Genomic DNA, 26,907 nt, shown 5'->3' on the forward strand with positions numbered 1-26,907 from the left:
GCTGGTTATCCATGGCTAGCCCCGAGAATGATCACAGCAGCCTGGGCTAGTGGGGGAAAAACATTATTTGTGGCCAGTGACTGACCTGATTAGCACCAATTTTCAGCTGACTCACAGCAAAACGGAATGATGGATGACGATGAGAAAATGGAAATTAAAAGCTTTTTGCAGCTGATCAAACTCTATTATGGCCATGCAGGGATATAGACCTGAGGTGTAGTTTGAAATGGAGGTAGAGGTTGTAGGTTTGCACCATGATTAAGTGCAAAGTTGTCTGCTGGTTAGCAAGATTAAGATTAGGTATGTTTCTATGTAACATAGAAACTGAATGCTAGAATTACACTTACTAAAACTGGAGCATAAACTTCTTGGATGGGCTCTTAGTACACATAAGTAACAGCAGCAAAATGCTCCAAAAAGCACAAACAACACAACCACGGTTAAGACGTCCAGTTCACCTGCATCACTATAAGTCCCAGTACTATACGAATTAATTAGTCGTAAAGGAATTCACCCAACTCACAGTTACTATAAAGGACAAAAGGATGCAAGGTCCAAAGATGCAAATGTGTTTTGTTTTTCTGTAAATTTGGGTATTTAAACATTGAAGTCTATGGAGATGTAATATCAGCCTTCACAACCTTTTTTTTTTTCTGCTAAAAAATGACTGTGTAGATTTAGACATTTGATTTAGTGAACTCAGTATTACAGTAGGCTTCATTATGATTAGGATTACTCCTTTTGTAAGTTATTTATGGTATATAGTTGATTCCACATTCCTTCCAGTATATTGTATTACCACTATACTACATCAATGAAAAATAGATTTGGTCTGTTTTCATATCCCCCCTCTTCCCCTTTTTCTTCTATTGGAGCTTATTTTGGGGTTTTTGGCAACATTTAAACTCCAGGTCTTCAGGTTTACTTTCTAGAATGCACAGTGTATTATTGCACAGTGATCGTATCTATGAACCAAAACTGAATTATGTTTGTAGTGGAGACAGCACTTTTCTTTTGACTGTTTAACCTTGTTTTTGGTCGTCCTTGGCTCGGGCAAAATTACAAAATACTTGAAGCAAATCAGCACAGACAGTGCTAATGAATTCCAATTTGAGCTTCCAAATGCAGATCTCATGCAGGCTACATCCCTTGTCATCTGGTTTAGTACACCATAAAGATGTCCATGCCACTTTTTTCAGTATAAATCTTACACTTGGTTTATACTCACACATGTATTCAGCTCCACGGTGGCGTGAAATCTCATCCTGCCCTATCAACAGGTGCCTCGGGACCAAGATTGAACATGTGTCATCGTGTACGGTACAGAGATGACAGAGTATCCATCACAACGCCCCATCACCATTCCCACACCCAGTGTTTTTCTGGTCTGCAGCTCTCCCAGGTGCTCTGGCTCATCACCCCTGCCATTAAGCAGCCGGGAAATGGCACAGGAGCCTTATTCTTAAAAGAAAAACTCTTAACAAAAGAATCTTTTTCTCAGAGGAAAGATGAGTCATTCCTACCCCCCTTGCTTCGCGCACAATCTTAAAATGAATCCGTATTTTGAGTAAGTCACATCTCTTCCGCCTCTGACAAAACATCAGAGAAGCAGTGAGACGTCCCGTTTTCCCCATGAGCTGTGTCTCGCCGTTCTCCTGTAAGCACTTGTGTTCACTGGCTGCATATTTAGTGATGTTGTGTTCACAACTAGCTTCTTTGGGATTTATCAAAGTCCGTGTCATTTAGATATTTCTGTTGGCTCCCAGTATCCTCTTATGAATTGTTTTGCCTTTATATGCCTCATTAATTCGCTGCCTCACTTTTGAAAGTAACTCTGCTCTTCAGGTGCTTCTTTGAGCATTAAAACCAACACATAATAGAACAGAGAACACTGCAGAGTAAAGAGCTGTTCTGTTACAGACTAAACACATATTTGAGTTCCTGCATTAAGTGGGAAACGACGAGAAAAAAGGAAAAAGTCACAAAAATTGGTGGCATGACTCTGTAGTGTTAGCAACACTGATGGTCCTGGTTGTAAAATGGATGTAAATTACTTACCTCTGACCTTTTACACCGGTTAATTGTTTTATTTACAGTGTTAAGTCAAATCTTGTTTATTAATTTTTTTTTAAAAGTCGTAGGACAGCAAATAATTTAATTAGTCTTTAATCTGTTTATATTTCACCATTGTCTAAAAATTACCTAAAGGAAATCTTCAGGATGTACTGACCAAAACACCCATAATAACTATTCAGTATATCCAGTTATATGAGAGCGAGCTTGGCTCTTCAGAGTCTTCCACAGCCTTTAGGTTTGACAGGAGAGTTCGGCAGTCACAGATCTGCTTCGACCAAAATGGTTGACTAATGTAGGATAGTTTAGAGGCCTATCACCTGGGAGACATTGTTCAAATTCCATGTGAAGCTAAAAGTCAAGATGATTTATTTTTAGATGAATAGGCGTATGACAGCGCTCATTGTGTGGAAGGGTCTTAGAACAGAGAGCTGCATTTTCCAGATTGAAGCTTAGTGCAATTTTAAGAGTATATTTTTAATTTGGGTATAAAGAAAATTCTTGAAAGTAGAAAAAAACATTTTTATATCTTACTGTGGTGGAAATGCAGCTAACAGACCTGATGATTACATTGAGATGCAGGAAACGCGTTATGTCCTCTGAAGCTGAACTTATATAGTGTTTGTCAAGCTAATATGTGACTCAAAGGTAAAATTTGTATTTCCATTATATTTTAATTGCTACCTAATTTATAAACACAGAGAGATTGGCAACAGATTGCAGGCAGTTTAAGTCAGTCTGTGCCGATGGCTTGCAACTTCTCTGCAACGTGTCTCTTTTCAGTAGGTAACTCAACTCAGCTGCTGAAGTGTGTGTGTGTGTGTGTGTGTGTTTCAAAGATGTCTCAGTAGCAAAAATCAAAACAAAATTGGACTTCATTTTGGTTCTTGCTTAAGTAGTTTATGCAGCTGCGCTGCAGCCATGGTTAGAAGTATGAGCAGTCATTTTGGAGATGGCAAGACCTACAGCACACAGGAAGCTCTGGAAATGATCGTGCACTATGAGTGTCAAGATGGTGCCTCATCCTCCTCAGAGGACTTGGAGGCTGACATGGAGGAGGCCTCAGACCAGCTCTGACTCATCTGAAGGTGAGAGTGGAGAGGAGATGGTTGAAGCAGTGACAGGATGAACTTCTCCATCTCCACATTTTGGTCTCCAACAAAGTCTGCAACGCTCTGCTACGTCCCAGCAGCCAGAGGTTGCTGGGACGTAGCAGAGCCACCAGCTATGCGCTGCTGATGGATGAAATCCTCCAGCAAATTGTGGCCATGACAAACCTGCATGGGAAACACTCAGTGGCTTATGTGGACACAGAGGAACTGCAGGTTTATATAGAGATGCTTATTTTGGACAGTGTTTACAGGTCAAAAAATTAACATTCAAATTCAAATCTGTCCAATTGCAGCCTGTGCTCCACCTTAGCTGGAGTCGCTCTTCTTTAAAGGGTTAAAATTCAAAAACTATAATTCATATTTGATATTTCTATTGACCGTGTCATTTAAAGTGGGCAAAACTATTGCTATATAATATTTTTTAGAGCTATTTATGAGAAAGTACTTTAGTAAAAAAAATCTGATCTTGGGGCCTAATAAAAATAACAATCAAATATTCCTTTAAATGTATTTTATGGAAATTATTTTTGTTGTTTTTAATAAAAAAAAAGTGGAGCTATGTGAACATAATGGCCTTTAAAGGGTTAAAATAAAAAGAATTACGAATCTTTTTTTATATGAGTGTTTCAGGCTGATGTAGTTTTTAAAGAGCGAGTCATAAAGTAGAAAAAAATATTACTATATAATATTTTTACAGCAGTTTTTGTGAAAGTGGCATTTTGGCTACGTTCACACTGCAGGTCTTAATGCTCAATTCCGATTTTTTGATCAAATCCGATTTTTTTGTCTGCTTGTTCACACTACAAATAAAATGCGACAGCAAACGCGCTCTAGTGTGAACGATCAAAGCGGCCCGCATGCGCAAAAGAAGACGTCACACACAACGCGCTCTGTTTAGACCCAGAGCAAACAATATTGTTTGACTGATGGCCCTTAATATAAAGACTTCAGACTTTACGTTTCCCAATTTTTGCTTTAAGTTATTTTGTTATTTACATAATAATGTAGATAACCTAATAATTATCCTTATTGCTGTTTTAGAGAGGAGCGGTGCTTCAAAGGATAGTTGCAGATTTCTGTCAGAATCTGCAGATTATACAGTACAAATAAAATGTTCACGTTTCTCCAACGTTGTCTTCCCAACAGTTTAACTGACATCTACACTGAATGGCCAGGAAGCGTTCGCGATGTCTTCTCCAGCGCTTCTCCGGCGCTGATAATTGGCATCTGTCTTGTGTCAGTGACGTAAAAGACGGATTTAATGCGACATGACCGTTCAAACAGCAGTCGCTTTCTAAAACATCGGATATGTATCGGATTCAGTACCACATACGAAAGTGACCCAGATCGGATTTGAAAATATCGGATTTGTGCCGTTCACACTGTCATACCATGATCGGATATGGGTCGCATAGGGTCAAAAAAATCAGATTTGATGCGCTTTCGCCTGCAGCGTGAACGTAGCCTTTGTCGCCCTAGGGTAAAAACAGCCAGTTTTTTAAAGATCATCTAAGAGTTAAGTTGACCTGGCTTGACTCTTGTTTGTTATTCTTTACCACTGATTTGATTCACTTGTACTGGTATTGCTCAGCCATCTTTCTAAAGGGAGTGGGAATCACAACCCATGTTTAATTACCTTACCCTCCCAGATATTTCTCATCTAGCTAGGGAATGGAGCCGGTAGCCCTCGGGTCTCAGAGGGGCGTCTCTTGGCATTTTGGTTGTCTGATTGTGTGCCATTAAAATAGCAAATAGCTGGTTTGACTCTCAGTCACACACCTACAAGACAGAGTGCTACTGTGCAGCAGGGACCACAGTCTGTTCCACAAAATTACATTCAGCCTAAAAATAGACCACTGCATCGTATACACACACACACACACACACACACACACACACACACACACACACACACACACACACACACACACACACACACACACACACACACATAACAGAGAAAGAAATATCTCTGAAATACACACATAGTATATTTACAGATATGGGACTCTAGTGTGACATGATTGAACTGTGTCATCCTCTGTCAACCAATCCTCTCACTAATTACTGAGTGCATTTGTTTTTGTTTTCCAGCTGCTGATGCCTCCTGGTGCTGCTACCAGTCCATTCACACACTTATGCAGCCGTCATGCCAAATGTTTTTTTATACCAGCAGGGGAGGTGACAGGGTGTACACGTCTTACTTTATGTGTATATGTGGTGCCGGGGGAACAGGCCTTCTTCTGAGGATTTGAGAGTAGAGGATGGTCTAATGAGATTTCTTGAATATTTGCACAGTGTACAATACAAGTATGTTATCCAGCAGGCCGGCACAAACAAGAATCTAAGAAAGGTTTGTTTAGCCAAAGAAACACCAGCACCCAGTATTACTGTATTACTTGAATATGTACAATGAACATTCGTAATGACAGCTATAGGTCAGTGGGCTGAAATGGCACTGAATACTAACAAAATGTTAAATGCGTGTAAGAACTGGCCTGTCAGGGTATTCCTTATAGTAAAATCTACCTGCTTTCAAGGCATTTTTTCTTGCAGTTATCTGACATAATGATGTGTTCAGTATGAGCTACTGTTTGTGCATGGCGGGTGATATCACAGCTGTTTTTTATTTTCTTTCCTACTGCATCTTATTTCCAATGATCTTCTGTCAAAGTCCTTTCCTGTTTTAACAGTGTTCCCCTCACTTTTAAATACTGCAATACCCTCCAGCACCCCAAATCTGCAGAATTTAATGTGCTAGTCTCCTGTAATTACCACCTGCACTGCAGTAGCTGAGCCAAAGTTAAAATGTCTTGATTTAAGTCAGCACCTCTGTTATTACATATCCAAAATATTATTTCAATTTATTTAAGGCATGCTTGATGTCTTCCAGTTAGTAAAACTTTACTAAATATATGCAAATAAACAAAACAAGAATCAAGAAAAAAACAAAATCACACAGTGGAAACATGGAGGTCACCTGGGTCCACATCAAAAGTTTTGCCCAGGGCCACCTAAATCTTATTAATCTGCCCCTGGTTTCACCCAGTGGAAGCTGGTATAAGGTCTCCTTGGCTCTGAATGAGAATGACAGTTATAATAATATATTTACATAAATTAATTAAAAAGAATTTATTCAATAACCTTGGTTTAAAAAAAACTTTAATATTGCACCTTCCAATATTATAACCCCAAATGTAATATTACAGCTGCATAAGTTAGTTATGATATTCAAGGTCATCTTAAAATAAATGAGGATACAGAGGTTTTACCTTTACCTAACTTTAATTTACTCTGGTCATTTTTAAAAAGAATCTGGATTTTCTTCCAAAGATAATGCACATCACCACAGTCTTTTAATACTCCCAGTGTTCTTGCAGTTTTTCCCTTCACTTTTTTTTTTGATGGTAGTCAGTCAGATTCAAAGGCCAGACTTTCCTGTGTCTGGCAGTTGAAATATTGACCTGCAGGTTACAAGCCCACGTGCCTAACCTTCTGCCTGCCAGTCTAAAGAGGCTTTGTCAATGTCAGAAAAATGTCATAGCAAGAGTGACTGTCACAGAGATCTGGTGGAAAAATTGTCTGCGCTCATATAATGGCTGTAATTATATCACAACTAGGGCAGAAAAAGAAGGGTAGCCGAAAAGAGAAAATCATGGTGTGGGTGAAAGTTTGTTCAGTGATATAAGTAAGATTGAATGGTCTGATGAGACACAGACAGCCTATTTCCAAATATAACCTACTGTAACACAGTAAACTGTCCCGCTTTTGCTTGCTGCCTTTTTTACCACGGTTGTCTTAAGGAGAAGAAATATGCCAAGGTGCCTTTAGTGCAGTCATATAGGTAATTAACCAAGCTAATTTAGCACAGTAGATGAATGGTACTGATGAGCTGCAGCAGCTAAGATACAGCCACTTAAAATGGCCACCTCATCAGCAACAGGGCCATGATGGATCCCTGGTTGAATCCTGACCGACTGCCGAATGATGGGTGACCGTATTGGTATCCCCCATCTAGGACGCCTGGATGATTCAATCATGAGTAGTAACGCCCCTATGCGGCATTTAGGAAAACCAGTAGTAATGGTAAAGCAGTGTGGAGACGCATTCATTTACAGGCTTGCTACACTAATATATATATGCGCCCTTATTGGAGATGTGGCACTTTGTTGTGAATATTTCTGATGATTAATAAGGTCATTGAAATGCTGCTGTAGGAGTGAACTCAATAGCTCAGCTACTGTGCTTAAAACTATTGGTAATTCTCGCCATTTACCTTTTCCCACTAAATTAACAGTAATATCTAATGATCCCATTCAAGCTTGCTTACTCAAGTTGTCTGCCGCTTAACTTAGTCTGTGTCCAAAGAACAGCTTTGAAACGCCTTCATAAAGCCAGAGAGCACTTTAAAAAAAAAAACAAGCTAGGTGAAAGTCTGGGTGCTATTATGTAAAATCTAGAGAAATTATGGATCGCGCAAGACTTTTGCACAATATAAGATTTTAACATAATCTAAAGAATAAATCAAAATATTAAGTTGCAGCCTAACAGAAAAAATGAAGGACATGCTCATAATTAAACAGAGGTCTGAAGAAATAAGACCCAGCAAGCAATAGGCTAAATGAAAAATTAAGTTTTATCAGTCTCAAAACTAACTTCCACATCTGGTTTGGGATCTACAAGGAAGCTTGTATGCAAAAAATTTATTTCTTTATTTCTTTACGAAAGCTGTCAAAAGAATGTGAAATTCAATTCATTGTTTTTTTTAACAGCGCCAAATCAAAACGGTACCCTCAATGAGCTTTATATTATAAGGCAAAGACCCTACAATAATACAGAGAAAATCATCTATAGCTAACTATACAAGTCAAAGTTGTTTGTTTTTTTTTGAAGAAAGCACCATCTCATGGTGACACTGCAATTGGGTGAAAGGGGCGTGTTTATAGTGGAAAGTAGATACGTCCCAAGGGAAAGAGGGGGGACACTTAGCGGCTGACATTCAGCTGAGGGCTGGCTATCAGTGGCTACCAGATCTCTGAGTGAAAGCAGCAATTTTGAGTCCCTTATGAGAGATCCTCATGTCAGTGCAGGGGGAAGTCAATAACTTTGACTTTGATGGGAGACTGATGGCGGTCCACAACCATTATGTCTCCAGGTTTGAGGTCAGCATGCACTATTCCCAGAGAACTTAGGTGGAACAGTGCATTTGCTAGTTGATGTAAAATTGGCCTAATTTCTCTTATGTAGAGAAGCTGGTTATTTTCCGATCCTCAATGTAGTCAGACAGGCTTTATTCAAGCAGTTCAGAATTTAAGCAGATACGCTTCCCATCAAGGAAAAAGCTGTTCACGAACAGTTGCTGGTAAACGTGAAGCAGAAGTTGACATCTGGATGTTGACTTTTGGAGTACCATTGCCTCCTGTTACCTTATGCACCCCTTTGTAGTCCTTTCTATGTTCCCAATACACATACATACACAAAAATGTCACAGAAATAGTCAACATGCAAGTATGTGTGTGCTATGATACGTTAGATTGTGATACACCATTCTTATTTGACATTCCATTCATGCTCATTTGAACTGTTAAATGTAAAAATATATGTGATTGTGGGATTTGTATAAAATATTTGTATGTCATATAGGTGTTTGCACTCACAGTGCACTAGGCAATATTTTTTCCAAAGTTTCATCAAGATAGGTCTTCTCATCTAGGAGATGGGGAACATGCATACATTACAATCATTATAGCATGATAATTACCTTAGAAAAGTGGTCTTAGTGCCCTGATGAAACAAACAAAACCTGCTCTTTCAATTAATTCAAACAGTCTTCAAATAGCCAAATATATTTGTTTACATATTCATACACATGCACATATTTTTATTAATAAAGTTTTTTCAATTTAAATATGAACAACAGTTATATTGTTGTGCCTACAATGCCATGTAATAATATAAATTGAATATGCTGTTTGCAAATGTAGTCAACCATTTTCACCTCTGCAAACCTTAATTCAGTGGGTACACATTACAGTCTTGCCTTAAAAACAGTCTCATTAGTTGGATGACAATTGCAGTTTCTAACAATAATTCAGAATTATTAATCACAGATTTCAGTATAATACACCAGTTTTAGGATTGATTCTTAAGTTATTCAACCTGAGGCAAAGACTCAGCGGTGCTGACCAAACACTGTTTCAGTTTCTTAACCACATGCAGTACAGTCAGTCCACCAAATCATCAAGCACTTAACCCTCCTGTTATGTTTGTTTCCCAGGTACAGTATAATGTTTCTGGGTCAGTTTGACTCTGGGCATGTTTACTTATCCAAAAGTGCGAGAAACCAAAAAATTTGAATGAAGATTGTTTACATCTCATTATTAACTCCATTACCAACCATTTCAGTCAATAATTAGTGCAATGGCGTTCTGTACCTCTCACAAATCATGCTTCAATGAGGATATATCACTCATTTTTCATAAGAAATGTATATGAAAACATTTTTTAATTTAAATTGAAAAGTAAATGAAATCAAAAGATCTGTAGTTTGTGTGCGTGTCTGTGTGTGTATGAGTGTGTGTGCACATGTAAAATTATGTTGTGAAAAATAATTCTTTTTTTGTAAATTTGAAATTTTTTCACTAAAGTTAATTTTCTGCCAATTTACTCACCTGGTTATTCCTAGTCCTCTATAATCTCGCTCTCTCTTTTTACATCCTCCTCGCTCTTTCTTTGGTCTGACAATCACACTAGGGCTGCAGCTATCGATTATTTTAGTAATCGAGTAATCTGTTGTTTATTCCATCAAATAATTGAGTCAAAAATACTTTTGTCTTATTAATGAGAAATAATAAATATTCCAAAGAGAAAAAACACAGGTCTTTCAGAATGAACTGCTCATTGGTTTCCATTTCAGAAATTGGAGTGTTTTAAGGTTTAACTGCATACAACATCTGCCAAAAAAATGCCAACTAAACCCTTTTATGTACGTGTCATATTGAAATAAATTATTTAAGTACAGTCAAAGATCAAAGTTAAAAAAAAAAAAAGTTTGCTCTGTCATCTTGGAGGCTTTCTGACATTAATAGGAAGCAAGTGTTTCTGCTGCTGAAAACAGGTGTTGTTATGTTGCAAACATTGATTAATATTAATAATAATTCAGTATCCAGCCTAACAACCCTCAGGTCAGTGGCTCAGAGTTTAATGGCCCATGTACATTTTATTGGCTTATGAAAAAAGCTTTTATTCTTATATTTTTAAATGTTAAGACAATTTAATTAACACAATATTGTATATTATTTCACATTTACTCTGAAAAAATATTACAAAAGCCTTGAAATTCATGTGGTCTAGTACACCCCATGGCCCCCTTTAGATTCACCCCTGCTTGCTGCAGCTATCGCTTCCATGTAAAATAGGACAGTTGCTGTCAGCCTTAAGCAAGTGGTTTTACACAGAGAAAAATCTGCAGTAAGGCTCCAGAAGTTGTATTAAAATATACAGATGAACTGTTAACTTAACGCATGTCACATAAAATCTCTCTATATTCTTTCTGTCTTTTACAGGGCTCCCGGTCCAGTGGCAAGGTGCACAGCTTTGGGAAGAGAGAGCAGTCCATCAAGAGGAATCCCAATGTCCCTGTGGTGGTCCGCGGATGGCTGTACAAACAGGTTGGGACACTCAAACGGAAACACCAATTGTAACTTACATACAGTCAAATTAAGACTACTGTTGATAAAGTTTGAACTGGGTTTGCTTGATTTGCTTTTGTTTTACGCCTGAATATGACAACTTTGTGATAGTTTAAGATTTAAAAATGAAAATAAATGTGAAAAGTTTACATAATGGTGTAAAAAGGTGTTTACTACATTAGATAATACTTTTGTTTATTTATTCGGCAATTATTATTTTAAAGTAACCAAATACGTTTTATATAAAATGTCAGAAAACACAGATTATAGCTTCTTTTTTCTCTTGATCAGCTAACTCATAATTCAGCTATAGATATATAGCTTTTAACTTTTATGTCTATAAATATATAAAACATAGCTTTTAGGCTAGTTTCTTAAACAGCCTGCAGACACTTAATGAAATACTGTCATGCTAATAAAAGTTGCAATTAGCCTGATAATAGTAGTTATGGAGCAAATAATTGTTGTATAATTAAGTATTTATGAGAGTACTGGTACTGTGCTTTCTTTTAGTCAGCAATCCCTTAATCCAGCATGATTCTCTAACATTTCCTTCAGTAACCCAGTTTGATATTTTTCTTGATTTATTTCTTTGCTTTAGCAATGTAGAACACCTGCTGTTAATCACAGACAGCCTGTTACTAGAGACTACTTGTTTATTTGAAGTTATACTTAAAATATCTGTTGTTGGCATCATCCCACTGGGAGATTCTTGGCCTCCATACAAGACAAACAGTGAGTGATGTTACTATGAAGCAATATTTTAATGACCACACAAAGAGGCATGCCCACACAGTCACACAGACAGTAGCACACTCGCAACTGTGCACACGATCTATTTACTGCAATTAAATTATATTTTAATTAGAAAGAAACCCTTTAAAATGCTGTGGGGTGCATGAATGCACACAATTTGAATCTTATTTTGGTGCACATAAATATAAGCACATTGCTATAAATAATTATACACACTGATGCACAGATGTCCACTATCATGGCCAGACTGACATAATGCAGTTTATGCCTTTCATCCACTCACATGCTTGTATTATATGGTCGTAGCATCATACATCTTCAGCCACTGCTGTATCTGCTCAGCTCTTCAAATGGACCTATTTTCAGCCAAAGGACATAAAAGACAAAATGGGCAGTAAAGCACTCATGGCAGACTCAGTGAGCCGGCGAATGAGGACAAATGATCACTCCCTTCCCCCTCTATCTTTTCTCTTTTCTTTTGCATGTACCCACCTTACTATCCTTTCATTACTTTAGCTTTAGCTTTGGCTGTCCCTCACTTCCCCTTTCTGCATCCTTATTTCTCAGGCTCTTCCTTCCTTTCTCATTACCTCCTCTCTCTTCTTATTTAAGAGCTCTCTAGTCTTGCTTGTTATCTACTCCAGTTAGTGGTACTTTTCATCTTATTATTTATGCATTCTTCACTTAAACTCTTTACCTCTCTTTGTTTTTCAGGACAGCTCTGGGATGCGTCTTTGGAAGAGGAAATGGTTTGTCTTGGCTGATTTCTGTCTGTTTTACTACAAAGGTAAGTCTTTGTGGAATGTTAAGTGAAAGTAGTGTGGGATCTGAATGCCCTGTTGTGCTAATAACATTTGATTTACCAAGAGAGCTCTATAAACTACAGGTTTGTCTTTCTAGTCAATTTCTTTTTGTTTTATATTTGTTTTTTTAATTATTATTCACATTAATATGTGTATTGCATAACAATGCCAGAACTGACATTTATGAAGAAAGGAGAAAAGCAAGCAAAAAAATTCCGTCCTATCCCAACCTGATGTATTGTGACACTGGGACAGAGCCAGCCCAAGCAGGGTGTAAGAAGGAGCAGTTTAAATGAAAAGTTATAATCTGTTAATCCTCAAAAATTCCTTTTAAGACAAAATAATTGAAACATCATTAAAGGAAATCACACATCATAACTGGCATGCCTCTGCAGCCTTCATGAAGTAGCTTATCATTGATTCAGTAGCTCGCAGTGTCTCGTCCAAACTTTGTAGAACTTGATGCAGACGAGAAAATGGCCATTTCATTAGGCTGTATTATACTCTGCATGTTTCTCTTGGGTATTGATTGAAAAATTAAATGCATAAAATGACACACTTCCAGTGAGGAGCGTTTATTGTAAGAGGATGGAAATATCTACAATCAATGCAAAAGGTTAAAGGACAAAGATTAAAGTAGACTATGACAGTTTTCGGTAAACTGCAGCTGACAAAGCAGCCAGAAATTCAGTTTAGGTGAGCAATAATCTCTATATCTGTTATTTGGTTCCAACCAATGAACATGTACACACTGCTTACACCGATGCTCTACATCACACACACCATCATAATTGGTCTACCATTCCCTGCTTGTCGCTATCTATCTCTCCATGCCTTTTTTTTTCTCCATGGTTGTGACCAAACATTTGGGACACGCTCCTCTGCCTGCTCACCTCGACAGGAGGGTGAAATCAATTCTGTTGTTTTTGTTTTTTCCCTTTTTTCTGTCTTCTCGCTCAGTTCAAAGGTTTCTCCTCCCAACATGAACACACTTGATCTCTCTCTTCAACACGACTTATCTCCTCCCTTCCCTACCCAAACAGTCAAATACTCCTTTGCTATCTTTGTTTTTTATTAGGAATTTTCTTGTTTTGATGATAAATGTCAGAGCTTTTACAGTAAGTTTTTTTTTTAATACAACATTATATTTTGATAAAAATACTGAATCCTTAAAACGACATTACACAATTAAATGCATATATAAAAATGAATTAGCAGTTGCTGAAAATGATTCTCACATCTTTTCTTTGTCATTTTCTTTCTGGGTTTCTTTTGGTTTTGATCCGATGATTATGGGAAAACAAGAATTTGAAAATGCTAAGCTGAGTTCTAGAAATTCAGATTATAATTAGAATAAAATTTAAAATTTAAAATTCTCAGTATTTTTAACCCTAACCCATCTATGGAAGCCCACTTTACTTTAATAGCCTTGTTGCTGCTTACATGAAAAGAAAAGAAAATAGTGGTATTTGTGGGAACAACCTATGAGCAACTCTTACAAAACTGAAATGCACAATTTTATTCAGACCCATCTGAGAGTGCAGAAAATCCAGAATCAGTAAGTCTTATGTTTGCACCTGCATGGCCTTTGTCCTTCTTTAATATTGGAGTAAGCTGATGGCACTTGGGATGAAAGACTGGCTGCAGCAAACTGAATCTAGTGATTGCACATCAGTCTCTGGAGGGCTTTGCTGTCACTAAAAACGTCCTCTCCAATAAAGTTCTCAGATTAGAGATGATTATTTGGTTGGTATTGTGCTTTTGCATTTCCAGCAGTTTTATTGTGTGAGCTGCATTTGCATTTTGTAAGTAGTCCTTCATGGGAGCAATCTACACACGCATGGTGCTGAGTGCTTCGAAATTTATGCACACTCTCACACACAAGATAATATTTGTACGCACTGTTTTCACAAATGACTGTGACTGTGTGCAGGGATCATTGATGAATGAGGCCCCTTTGTTTCTTCCTCTTTTTTCCCCTCATATGTCTTCTGTGGTCTGTTTTCAGTCAAGTCAGTTTTATTTTTAAACCCCAATATCGCAACTCAAATTTGCCTCAAGGGGCTGTACACTGTATGTCATACCCCGCAAAGTGTGTGAGTGAGACAGACGTGGCAGAGCAGATAAAAGACCCCACTATCTTGCCCACCATTTAGGGAATGTCCCCTTCAAAGGTCCTTGAATTATTTTTAACCAATTACCCCTTTAGCTACAGCGTCGTCTTATCACCTCTCAGCCAAACCGCCCACATACGCAGGTGCTGCATGCACACGCACACATTTTCATACTATTGCTAAATTTTACGATGTGGTAATCGTTGCACATAGACACTGTCCTTACCATACACATTCTAGCATGCTATCACAATATTCAGTGGAAAACAAATATGTGATAAATGTTTATTTATAAAACACTGAAGTGTTTTTGGAGACTTTTTTTTTCTTTAAAGGGTAAAAGTTGAAGACTGTATTGCATCAGTGATGGTTCTTACAAAGGACAAATCTGTGTGTGTGTGTGTGTGTGCATGTGCTGACTGTGATCTCAACGTGTAAACTGGACAGGGCAGAGGCTGAGGACAGGTGGCCGGCTGCCAGCTGGAGCAGAGGAGCTTTAACTCTGTGACACTGGCATACCACAGTGGTCATTTACTGTTTGGCATACACTGTGGTATGAGTGATGTCATATGAGTGCGTGTTTGTCAGTGTTGTGATACTGGTGGCTGGCAGTGATGAAATTAGTGGGCTGATGAGTGATATTTATTCTGTCGCTCCTTCATTTCCTCTATATCTCTTGCCTGTCTTTTTTTTTTTTTCCCTTCACCTTACCCCGCTGACCTCCCCTCTCTCGTTCTTCTCTCTCTCTTTCCCGCTCTATCTCCAGACAGCAGAGAGGAGTCAGTCCTGGGCAGTATTCCTCTGCCCAGCTATGTCATTTCACCAGTGGGACTCGAGGATCACATCAACCGCAAGTATGCCTTTAAGGTACGCCTCTTTTTGTTATACAGAGTATTTATCAGCTTTTGATTGCTGTTTATCTTTTTTTCTGTCTTATAGTTGCGCTTTTTCTTGGTTCTTGGTTAAAAACAAAACTTGGAATGATTCCCTCTGGGCGTTTCTCATATACTGATGTCCCGTTAGCCAATTAAACCACCAAAAACATCTAAACATTAAAATTTAAGGTGTGTCGGGAAGAGAAATTTATTAGACTGTAATATTTTTTCAGCTCTGCCGTGACAATGTTAAACATGGCCACAAATTGAAAGAGGCATCATGTATAAGGTATAGATAATGGGTTTTATTCCCACAGGAGCCACTTGAGATAAAACAGCCCCTGCTATTTAAAGCACTTTCCAAGAAGTGGTCTATATCATCACTGACAGCAGTTTGAAATAACAACACAAAAACTGCTTTACTGCAGAAGGCCTGTGTAACACCTGCTGTATGAAAACATACAACATAAGTTTATAAACATATTTATTCATATGTTTGTGATCTATGTGTGCAAACACTGTTTTTTGTCTGATGGTAAACTTCATAGCAGTAACACGTCTTTGGGTTGAAAACAGAAAGTCAGAGTTTATATTTCTCTACAGTTAAAATGTTTATTCGATTTTAAATCATGACCTTCTCAAATTGAAATGAAATGAAATACAATTCTTTCTCTTTAACAGACTGTTATCTTCCTACAGTAATAACCTGCCAGTGAAGCCACCACTCAGCTTCATTGTGCAGCACTTACCAGCTGTTGTAGTAATGTCCATTACAACTGATTGTCTGTCAGTGTCTTTATTGAGACAGACAAGCGTATCTGGAATGGCATGAAGCTTTTCTGTTCCCTGAGGCACAAGTTTCTGAGTTAAGTCCAACATGTGTAAAATTAAGAGGCTGGATTACTGTACAGCACGCACTGTTCTATACTGCAGGAGGGATTTCATTGCGCATTTGCAAGAAGATACAATATATGCACAGGGTTTTTATTTACTTTTTGCGAACATGGTTAATTGAACTTTTGGTTCAATGGCCAAGAAGCATGTTTTCTTGGCCGTTAAAGACACATTCCTGCGACCAGAGATAAGCAAAAGATCCATAAATTGTTCTTTAGCGAGATATATTTTGAGTCTTTACACACTGAAACATAGTCATTGAGGTGACTGAAATTGAGCACCTTCTAGTTGAATTGACAGCTGCCCCCCAAAATACATAGATGAATAAATAAATAAATAAATACATACATAAATAAATAAATCATGCATGATTTAAATTTGGCAGATTTCGTCTTTCCTCATTGAGGAAATCTGCATCTCTTCCAGTTTGGCTGCAGTATGAAGATACTCTGAATGTTTTTTGTTTTGTTTTGGCTTTTTTTGATTACACGATGGATCTTGAACTTGCATGGAGATCAAATATAAATTTCTCTGTCAAATGAATGAAAGTGATGCAGCTCACATGAAGGACCATTGCAGCTGAAAAGAGTCAGAGACCAAACAGGAGGTTTTCTCTGGAAAGCACCACAGTGTCCAAGCCCAGAGGCTGTGCATAAGCGCAGGTGTTTTGCTTTCTCGTACATTCAAGAGGTTGCGCACCATGAATTTATCCCCTAGGGTCAGGCTGTCAGTGCCGAGCTTTGCAAAGACTGAGGGAGGATGTTTGCTGCTGAAATGATGCCACACACTGTTGTGCGCTGTTTCACAGCAGCACCTTAAACCATGTGAGATTTTTGGCTTTTTCAACACAGTCTTTGCTGACCACCTGCATCGTTTGCCAGATTTGGCTCCCTGCACCTGTGCCCTCTTTCTCCAAATAAAGTTGAAGTTAAATTTCATTTTGACAAAGTAGAGGAGCCTACATTGCAGATTTTCAAGCTCAGATGTTCAGAGCAGGACATCCAAGGAACAATCTAAAAATGGCATTTCTGGAAGCAGCGTTAGGCGCGCATGGAGATGAACTCGGAAACAAGACTGGCAAAGTTTGAATCACCTTTTTTGTTTTATTTATTTTTTTAATTTAATGAATAGATTCATAAAACTTATGATTGCATTGCACATGCTGAAACTAGATGAATAGAAAAGATGGATACGATACTTTATCCCAAAAGTTTGGAATTTACTGTAGCACTGCAGCTTAAAAACATTAAAAACAACATAGCCTGATAAAAATAAATACAATATCACAAAACAAAATAGCCCCAAAATGTAAAAGGTTACACAAAAAGAAATCAATAAAAACAGAAAATGGAAACAAGAGAAGAGTTCAGTAGATCCAAACCTAAATACACTGAGAAAAGATTTTCTGCTTTTGTCCTTGTGATAGAAGAGCCCAAACACATGTAAGACAAAGTGTTCCACTGCCCGTCCAGTAGGCAGTGGGCAGAATGGGTCGCCTATTATTTATCCGAAGGCATTCGCTGTAGTCAGTCGTTTGAGTCGTTTTGGAGGAATCCAAACATACCTGTCTCACCTTAACCAACAGGTGCTGTAGTGGGGGATAAACCCAGTAAAACCACGTTTTACTGTAGCTTTTTCTCCATCTTTACAATGTTTTCTTGACAAACTGAATCAGTGCATGAGTTAGATGTTAAAAAGACATATCAGGAGCCATTTAGTCATTTTGTTTCTCTGCAATTTAAACTTAATTTTTTTTAGACATGCCATAAGGTGTGAAAAAACAGTTTCTCAGGGACACTTGCTAATTATAATGCACCATTGCTCATTCTGACGTTATTTTCAGAATTTAAGATACTGTGGAACATATAATTTGCTTCCTCGAGACTGTTATTTCAGCAAACCTAGTGTTGTTTTAGATGCCAAAGTGAACCTTTTTAATAAAACAGGCTCTTGTGTGTCTGTTGACATCAGTGATACCGTAACCATTTCACACTTTGTCTCTCAAAACAGTGAAAGGGACACAGTAATAATTATATAGTTAAATAATAATCAATAATAATATATTTAAAACCAAGAAGTCAGTAGTGACCCAACAAACAAACAAACATATGAAGTACATTACAGGGCTCTTAATCACCAGAAAAGATTAAGATGGGTAGCTAATATGTATTTACATGAAAATGTGTTAAGTTTGTGGTTCAGTGCTTTCTCGTGATTATTTTCTGGTTGCCTTGAAATAAAATATTACTTGATACTACTTACTTACAACTTACTGTCTGAAATGAACAAAAATATCGGCTTATATGTCGTCTTTTTAAAATACCAAATATCTGTCGTGATATTGGTCTTAAAAATCCTACATCAGTTTGGCTCAGAGATGAAATATTTTTACTTACACCATGATCTGGAAACCCTAAAGGAAGCGGTGAAGTTCTCTTGCTTTTTTATTTATTCATGATATTTTCAGCAACCTTAAATCGGCTTATAATATACTAGTGATGATTTCCAAAAGTTCCTTGATGCAGTGATGTGGAAGTGCACCCCAGGTACAGTGTGACATCACTCTGGCGTATATACAGTTATTCACCCTTTTGAAAACATTGAACTATGCACATAACTTGTTCTGGATGCTGATGAGGTTAAACCGACGCACTGATACTCAACCTGGTGTTAAGTTGGTCTTTAGCACCACTGTCAGTATGTACGGTCATATGCAGAGTGCCCCACTTCATTAAACACTGCATGCATCACAACATCAAAACAACAATTTTAAAGCAAAAAGAAGACCACTACCTTCCTGTGCTAGATAATAGTGGGTATTTGATTTGAACTACAGTTTTTGAACGGTGCATCTGCTGACTACTAAATCAACGTATACCCATTGGGACTGCACAAATTGTGCCTTCGGGTTCCCACGACAAGTTCCCACCCTACTTTCCCCTCCTTCCCCTATTCACTGAATGCTCTTCCCTCTCTTGTTCCCATTGGCTGGCTGCCTGACTGGGACTTCCCTCCCGCCCTGAGAGTGTCGCACCATCCAGTGACAGTCCTCCCATAAATAGGTACTCTATGCTCTCATGTTCTCTCACTTTGCCAGATGTAAGCCTTATATATCCATGTTGTCTGCCTTTGGTGTGGCCTTTTGATTCAGACTGGACAGAATATACAGCAACCTTGTATATTCTTTTGATTTCTGATGCATGTCTTGATAGTAACATCTTCTTTTGGCTGAAGTTGTTGTGTCTTTTTCATTTTTTTTTCATCAGTGTTCTCTTATTTAATTTCCCCTCTGTTGTTTTTCCTGTTTCACTTTCGCCTACTTCTTATCGCAGTGTGAATCTTTGTATTTGCCTTATCTGGTTTTGAGCTTATCGTTCATCTTTGCGCCCTTCTTGCTTTCTGCCCCATCTGTTACATCGACTGTACCAGCATGCAATTTTTTTTGATGGCAAGGAGAAAAGCTTTATTTGGAAGTCATGTCACCTCAAGTTGCTGTTCCAGTGAGAAAGAGCGGAAAAAGTCATTTTAAAAAGCTGCAAGAAATCTCTTGCTTTAGATGCAGTTTATGTAACCCCTCAGTCACCTAAACGTTACATTTTTTTCTCTCTTCTCTTTAAAACAGCTGCTGTTTAGGGAATCTTTAAAGTAAAGAATAATGTAATAATTTGGCATGTTGCTTGCCGAAACAGTGACATTTCTGAGCCACCACAAGTTCTTGTTTCATTTGGATTTTTTTTTTTTGTGTGTGTGTAGATTCAATTTCTGCTGTAGCAAGTTTCGCAGAATGTGCCTTATCAGGAGCTTTGTGGTGCTCTGGCTGATGCTGAGGCTTATCTTTATGAGCACAATGACTCTCTAAATAGTGCCAGAGAGAGAGACAAAGAGAGAGTGCATGTGTGCGTGTTTTTTTTGTTTTTTTTTTCTTGTGTTTTCTTTGGAGTGGGGGGCTGTCCACAGGAATGGGGCAGGCGCTATTGTAAGCTTATGTTAGTGCAAGTGGTAAGTGATATTTTCAAGCTGAAGGAGAGAGAAAACAGGAAGGGATAGGAAATGATTCAAACTGGAAACTATAATAAAGAGAGGAAAGGAATGGATAAGATATGGAGAGGAAGGAAGTGATAGCAGCTATTGGTGGCTGTGAATTGGAAGCAGAAACAAGTAGTGAGAAAATGGTGCTTTATTTATTAAATTTTTTTAAATTAATAAAGCACAATTGAACAACATAGTGAAGGAAACAAATTGCCAGAAACACCCTAAACTGAAACCAACTCCCACACAGACACAAACAACAGAGAGAAAAAGAGGCTGAGCTGTGTATGAACTCGGTGTGTAGGTGTATCGGTCATGCTCTCAGTGCTGAATGACCCACTCAGCATTCCCGTTAAAGGCAGAGACTCCCAGTGTTAATTTAGACTGCTGGTGATGTGTGTTGCACTGTGTCATTATTTGTCATCAGTACTGATGTATCAATAAATGAGGAAAAATTTAAGGCTGGCGATTTGAGACGGGAGTTCTCTCTTCTTTTAAATGTGTACGGTCCGGTAGAAGTTGTGCGCAGAGGATCCACAAAATTAAGCCTTTGTAGTTTCTATCATTTATGTTAGAGTCTGAATTTGCTTTCTCCAACATACTGCCATACAAATGTGTGCCTAAACCTCTGGTTGCATCTGTGCTCTCTGCATTCCTGCACGTGGCTAAACATCTGACTAGTAGCACAGTCCGCCCTCTCTCTCATCAAGCAGCCTGTCCCATTGTAGCTGTAAGAGGCCATCTGTCAGAGTGCTGACGGTGAGTGAACAGGCGTGTTTTGACAGCTGCTTCCTGAGGATGCTGTGCTGCTTTCATCAAGATATTTAGCATGTTCTTTGGACATATCTAGAGTTCACTTTTATGAGTAGTTGTTAACTAGTTTCCGTGCCTGTTTCCTGGCCCCTGAAATGCCTTAACACATCTCCAGCCCTGACAGTGAAAGGCCAACTGAGCCCTTCACAGTTTACATCTGTGGTTTTCTTCTGGGTAACATCATGGCAAACGTACATATTTTTTTTAACCAAACACCGCAGCAAACAAGTGCAAAGTCATCTTCAAAACAAGCAGACATAATTTGAAATGTTATAAAAAGCTTGATAAAAGCAAAAACCTTACTTGATTCAAATTTGTCTGGGCCACTTCCAGGACTCCTGCTAAGTTTGGATCACTTTGTTAAAGTGTTGTTTAGACCACTTGCAGATACACATGTGCAGTTTCACCTTGGACATGAAACTTATGCAGAGAGAAAACATTGACTTCTGTGTTAAAGGGACTTTTACTTTTATGCCAAGAATATCAAACGTTGTCGGACCTGAGGCCCTGCTAAGGTAAGATCCAGAGGCCAGGGTAGAAGTGTGAACAGAAGCATGCTCTTTTTTTTTCTCCCACCTTCCACCACTCCTTTGTTGAGTCGTGTGTAGTAGTTACTGTAATGCCCTGAGGAATATGAAGATTCACTACAAATCATCAAACCAAGTGTCCTGTCATACTGAAAAGGCAAAATCCTTTTGGCTGAACCAAATCAATATTTAGTTACTTTCCAGAGTTGGCACCATGAGCCTCTCCACCCCTTTTCTTGAATAGAGGAAATCTAGCAGCCATTTCAGATTCATGAGTTCAAGTGGTCACAGCCACACTTCCAGGGAGCAATCTAAAAATAGTTGGAGCACTTGAAGCTGTAAAGAGACACACAATGACCTTAAAAGAAAAATTATTTCAATCTGGTGTGCTTTTTATTTTTTAATAAGTAGAGACATGAAAATTTTTGATGGCACATTTTAAATGAATGATGTGACCTGTGGTGAAAGGGTGGCAGGATTCTTTTTGTAGTGTGCATCTTTTAATTGTTTCTTTACATATAGATCAGCTGTACTGAATACAAATGCTTGGATATAGCACATTTATATTGTATTATACAGTTTACTGTTTTACGCTATGGTCTGAGATGTTTGCACTAGTTACAAGGAGATTACTAAAGATGAGCTAGGGTGGCCATTTAATTTTTTCTTTATTGGTTAATCTGATTATTTTTCCATCTGTTGATATACTATTTAGTCTCAGAAATGTCAATGACATACAAAAACATTACCATTTAAAGAGCAATGGATAATATTCTTTTTTATTTTAGCTTTTGGGGACTTTTTAGTCTTGTTATGATAGGACAGGATAGCTGTCCTAGATGATCCAGTGTGGGGAAATAATAGTACGGTATTTTTCGGACCATAAGGCGCACCAGATTATAAGGCACACTGTCGATGAACGGGTCTGTTTTCATACATAAGGCGCACCGGATTATAAGGCGCATTAAGCGAAACAAAACAGTCAGATAAGTCAAACTTTACTCAACTCATTCTTTTTGCTTCCTCTACTTCCGTACCATTGATTCATTAATGTTGAATTCTCTCGCAGCTGCTCTATTCCCGTGTTGTTGCAGTACTTCAGTTAATAACCTCGTATTGTGGATGGATTATCTCAGTTCTCCTGACTGAAGTTTGGTCCGTTTACAGCATCCTGCCATGCGATTGCATTTGTCCCTAACAATCGTGAACCCTCACGTTAACTTTTATTGAGTGGAAAAAAGTTAACATTCATCCTCCAGCTTCACTGTTTGTGTTATGCTACATAGCTGTGTCGCTAGCGATCACGTATCACCTCATTATATACCAGCTAGCGCAACTTCAGTAACCCTACAAAAGTCACTGCTGTTTAATTTTCTGTCTTCATTTATGTTAGAAGTGATAGCAGAGCTGTACGTTTTAATTTTTTCACAAATCTCTCAGTCAGAACATGCTATATCATGTTTAGGTGGAAACTAGCGAGCTAACTTCCTGCTAACTTCTAACTGTTAAATTTAATAAATCCTGTTTTCATGGATGCCTGGATGCTAAACTTAATTGTTAAACCTGGTAAAGCAGCAACGCTAATCATTTTATTAAAGATGATAGAATTTAGACAGTTTTTACCTCTCAGTGATGCTGCAGTGTTTGTTTGACTTTGGGACCTGAAACGGAATTTGGAACCGGATTACTCCGCGAGGCTCCTGACTACGGTAGCCTTACTGCTCCGACAATCCATCAAGCAGTGCGGCTTCATAGCTTGCCAAAGTCATACTAAAACATTTTTGACAGATTTTTGAGTGCCATGTACCACATAAAATCAGTTCGAGGTCAGTAAGCACAACCAGAATTCATACATAAGACGCACTGAATTATAACGTGCACTGTCGATTTTTGAGAAAATTAAAGGATTTTAAGTGCGCCTTATAGTGCGGAAAATAGTACTTTTTTTTAGTCCTTGTTACAATGAGAAAAAGTTCACCCACAAAATCATCTATCACATGTTTTACTTAATTGATCATCCTATATGTCAAAGGATAATATGTATTAGCTCAGCAACCATAATCTGTAACCTTCATAATGAGGGCATTATCATCACCTCCATACAGTCCAAATAAGGTTTCCTCAATGCGTAGCCCATCCATACCCCTCCCTTGTTTCCATCTGCCTAAAGCTCATGAAAGTGTTTGCTTAGCTGCCAGGTTATTGAGTCCTGTGTGCATCAGGTGAGGGATGCAGTTACCTCCCAGATCTTCAAATATGTAGCAGCATCAGGGTCAAGCCCACACTTTAGCATAGTGACTAGAATTATATTCCAAGTTATTTTAGTAGTGCTTCGCTGCAGCCGCCGAAATGAGCTTGTTTAAGCTGCAGTGCAGAGGGGAGGTGAGTTCTCATGTTGTGTGTGTGCATGTGTGCGTCTGTTTGCCAGGGTTTATTTAGAGTTTATATTAACAGGGATATAACAGCAGGACTGACAGTCTGGTTTATTCATGAGCGTGTTAAGTGTGTACATTAAACAGCCGGCGTGGGAGCGATGCTTTGTGTGTTCCCGACTGTCACGCTGTAATACAAGAATGCAAGAATCACATTCATTTTATCACATTATAAACCGAGTAAGAAAATCTCAGAGAAATTCTGTGGATCCCACAACAGCACGCCGTACACACTGCTCTATCCTGCCTTCATTATTCAGACAGTGGATTGGGACAGGGAAGACTGGCTAATTACTTTAAATTAAAATGCATCTGTTGTTGAGTGGGTGCTCTCATTTGTCTTCCAGTCCCAACTACTGAAACACTGCAGGAAGGAAAAAAGGAAGGAAAGGGAAAAGTAGGACATTTATAGAGCTGTGCTCAATGGAGTGCAGCTCACTTTAAAAGGAGCTCTAATAACCCCACATTTACACGGAGATCTTTATTGAGCATACTAAACACTTAGACTTCATTAATTAAAAACTGCCTTACGGATACACTGTTCGTTACATTTAAGGCCGGTCTGCTTCTTTGATGCTATATTATCCCATTGCTGACGATTGCTGGCAAATTACAGTATCAGTGACATAATGTTTAGTTATTTAGCAAAAATATTCTCTGAGTGTGTATTATAGATGAATTATCAAACAGTACTTGGCTTCAGCATCTCTAGGCTTTCCTTGGGTTTCATAGTTCAGCAAAACTTTGGGATTTGGCAGGAGAGGCAGAGATGCTAACTTCCATTCTGATGGTATTCTCAGTAGACCTCAGTGCAGTGCAGCCAAGAACATGTTGATTTTTGAGTAAAGAAAAAAAATCATTTTTACTTTGACTTAAAAAAAAAAAAACCCTCCCTTTTATGCACTTACTGTGCTAGTGCTGGTATTACTGCTGTCTCCTCCTACACAAACAGAAAGACCTGCTGAACATAACTATTCTGCATGTGTTTTCTAGGGGGCAGTAAAGGGGAAATGTAGGAGATATCTGCAGACAAATTATTTAGAGATGCATTAAATGATTTTAGAGCTATTTGGGGAAGTGGAACAAGCTGAGATATCATCAAGTTTAGAGTTACTATAGTGTAGGTTGAGGCACAGAGCAGCACTCATGCTTACAGCTGTGCTTTTAGCTGCTTTTTTTTTCTTTTTTTTTTAAAGAGAGTCCAATTATTCATTCACCTTTGGTTCTATTTCTGTCCTGTATAATTTTTGAGAGAAATATCAAACTCTCTAGCTGTTAAATGCTCACCTACATTTGAACAGCTGCAGACTTCAATGTTTGGTCTTTAGACTGAAGCTACATTAATCTAATCTAATCTAATCTAATCTAATCTAATAATTAAGTGAATGTGAACTAATATCCTTCTAAATTTTAAAGGTATATAAAGATATATTCATTTTAAATTTATCAGTGCTAAATGTAATAACTCAGTAGACTTGCTGCCTTATTGGACAACTACGTTTTTCTTTGCAGTCCACTGTGATTTATGGACCTGTCTTGTCAAGCACCTTATAAAAGCTGTTGTATTTTTACTGTTGTGGAAATGGAAGTAGGAAGAAAAAAAGGTTCAAATGGGGACAAGTTCATGAAGAAAATTGGGGGTTAGGGATCTTTGCCCTGACACTAACTTTTTGTTTTCCATCATAGCACAGTATCTTTCCTCTCATTGCTTGAAGGTTGTGCCTTTGTGGGTTGTAACTGGCTGGCGTTATTGTCTCTGTATTTCTGCTGTGTGATTTCCTTCATTCACTCTTTCTGTACTGGTCAGTGCTTTTGTTGGCCTTGATGTTGTTTCTCTTGTTGGACAGCATGATATCACCCTGTCTCTCAGAATTGAAGCCCATCTAGCACTCTGTCTCTCGGGTAATGTCTGTGCCTCTCTGACCACGACTTGACCTAGCCTCCTTTCTCTTCCTACAGGCTAGCCACACTGGTATGCGCTCGTACATTTACAAGCAGACCTCTGTGATTGGCTCGCAGGCAGAGCACACTGGGATGCGAACCTATTACTTCAGTGCCGACACCCAAGAAGACATGAACACCTGGCTTAGTGCCATGAACCAGGCCGCGCGGATGCAGAACCACAGCGATGCGATGATCAGGTCATTATTAACATTATTCATCTCATTTTTTTTTCTTTTCCAGTGTAACACAGATGAATACAGTCCTATAGTTTAAATAGGAATGTTGTCATTCGCAATTTGAGATGTGCTGGTTTTGCACTGTATTGTCTTTTATCATACCTAAAGATTCACAGAATAATATAAAAAAATGTCCTGCTCCACTCCTGGTTCTCCAAAATATGAGTGCAGTGAATTTGTTTGTAATATTAGTATCATTCAAAAAATACATTCTGATTGCTGATGTGGGTGCTTTTTTTTTTTTTTCAACAAACGGCAGCTTCCTTCATGAATTATTAATATGTTTACGAGGGGCAGAGATCAAATAAGTCCATCATTCACAAGCAACCTCAGATACCCGCCGCTGGCACCGCTTTATTTTCATTATCTTGTGTTTTTTTCTTTGGGGGCAGTCCCACAAGACTACACTAGTTGTTTGTGAATAACGAAAGGGAAACGTAGCTGAAGACAGCTTCCAGATGGGAATTTCTTTAACCTCTTTTTCACCCGTTTTCCAGTGTTTGTAAAAGCTAAACTAAAAGTACTGTGACTGCATGCTTAAAGTACTTTAAAAGGGTTACATCTACAGTATGCAAATATTTATTTTCATTGCAAATGGATGGAATGCA

General features: G+C 38.3%; 1 protein-coding gene across 7 annotated transcripts in view; it reads left to right on the plus strand.

The window, feature by feature from the left end:
- LOC116313967 (pleckstrin homology domain-containing family A member 7-like) overlaps window positions 1-26,907 on the plus strand; it is a 134,590-nt gene that overhangs the window by 84,103 nt on the left and 23,580 nt on the right. For 5 of the 7 annotated variants that reach the window (XM_039614499.1, XM_031731824.2, XM_031731825.2 and 2 more), the window contains 4 exons: window positions 10,751-10,855; window positions 12,347-12,419; window positions 15,316-15,416; window positions 26,079-26,260. In XM_039614499.1, coding sequence (XP_039470433.1) covers window positions 10,751-10,855; window positions 12,347-12,419; window positions 15,316-15,416; window positions 26,079-26,260 — 461 coding nt within the window. Of the gene's footprint in view, window positions 1-10,750; window positions 10,856-12,346; window positions 12,420-15,315; window positions 15,417-18,728; window positions 19,381-26,078; window positions 26,261-26,907 lie in introns of those variants that run through there. The other 2 variants (XM_039614500.1, XM_031731827.2) reach the window with 2 other exon arrangements.

The sequence above is a fragment of the Oreochromis aureus genome, linkage group 7 (genome assembly GCF_013358895.1).
Source record: "Oreochromis aureus strain Israel breed Guangdong linkage group 7, ZZ_aureus, whole genome shotgun sequence".
Lineage (NCBI taxonomy): Eukaryota > Metazoa > Chordata > Actinopteri > Cichliformes > Cichlidae > Oreochromis > Oreochromis aureus.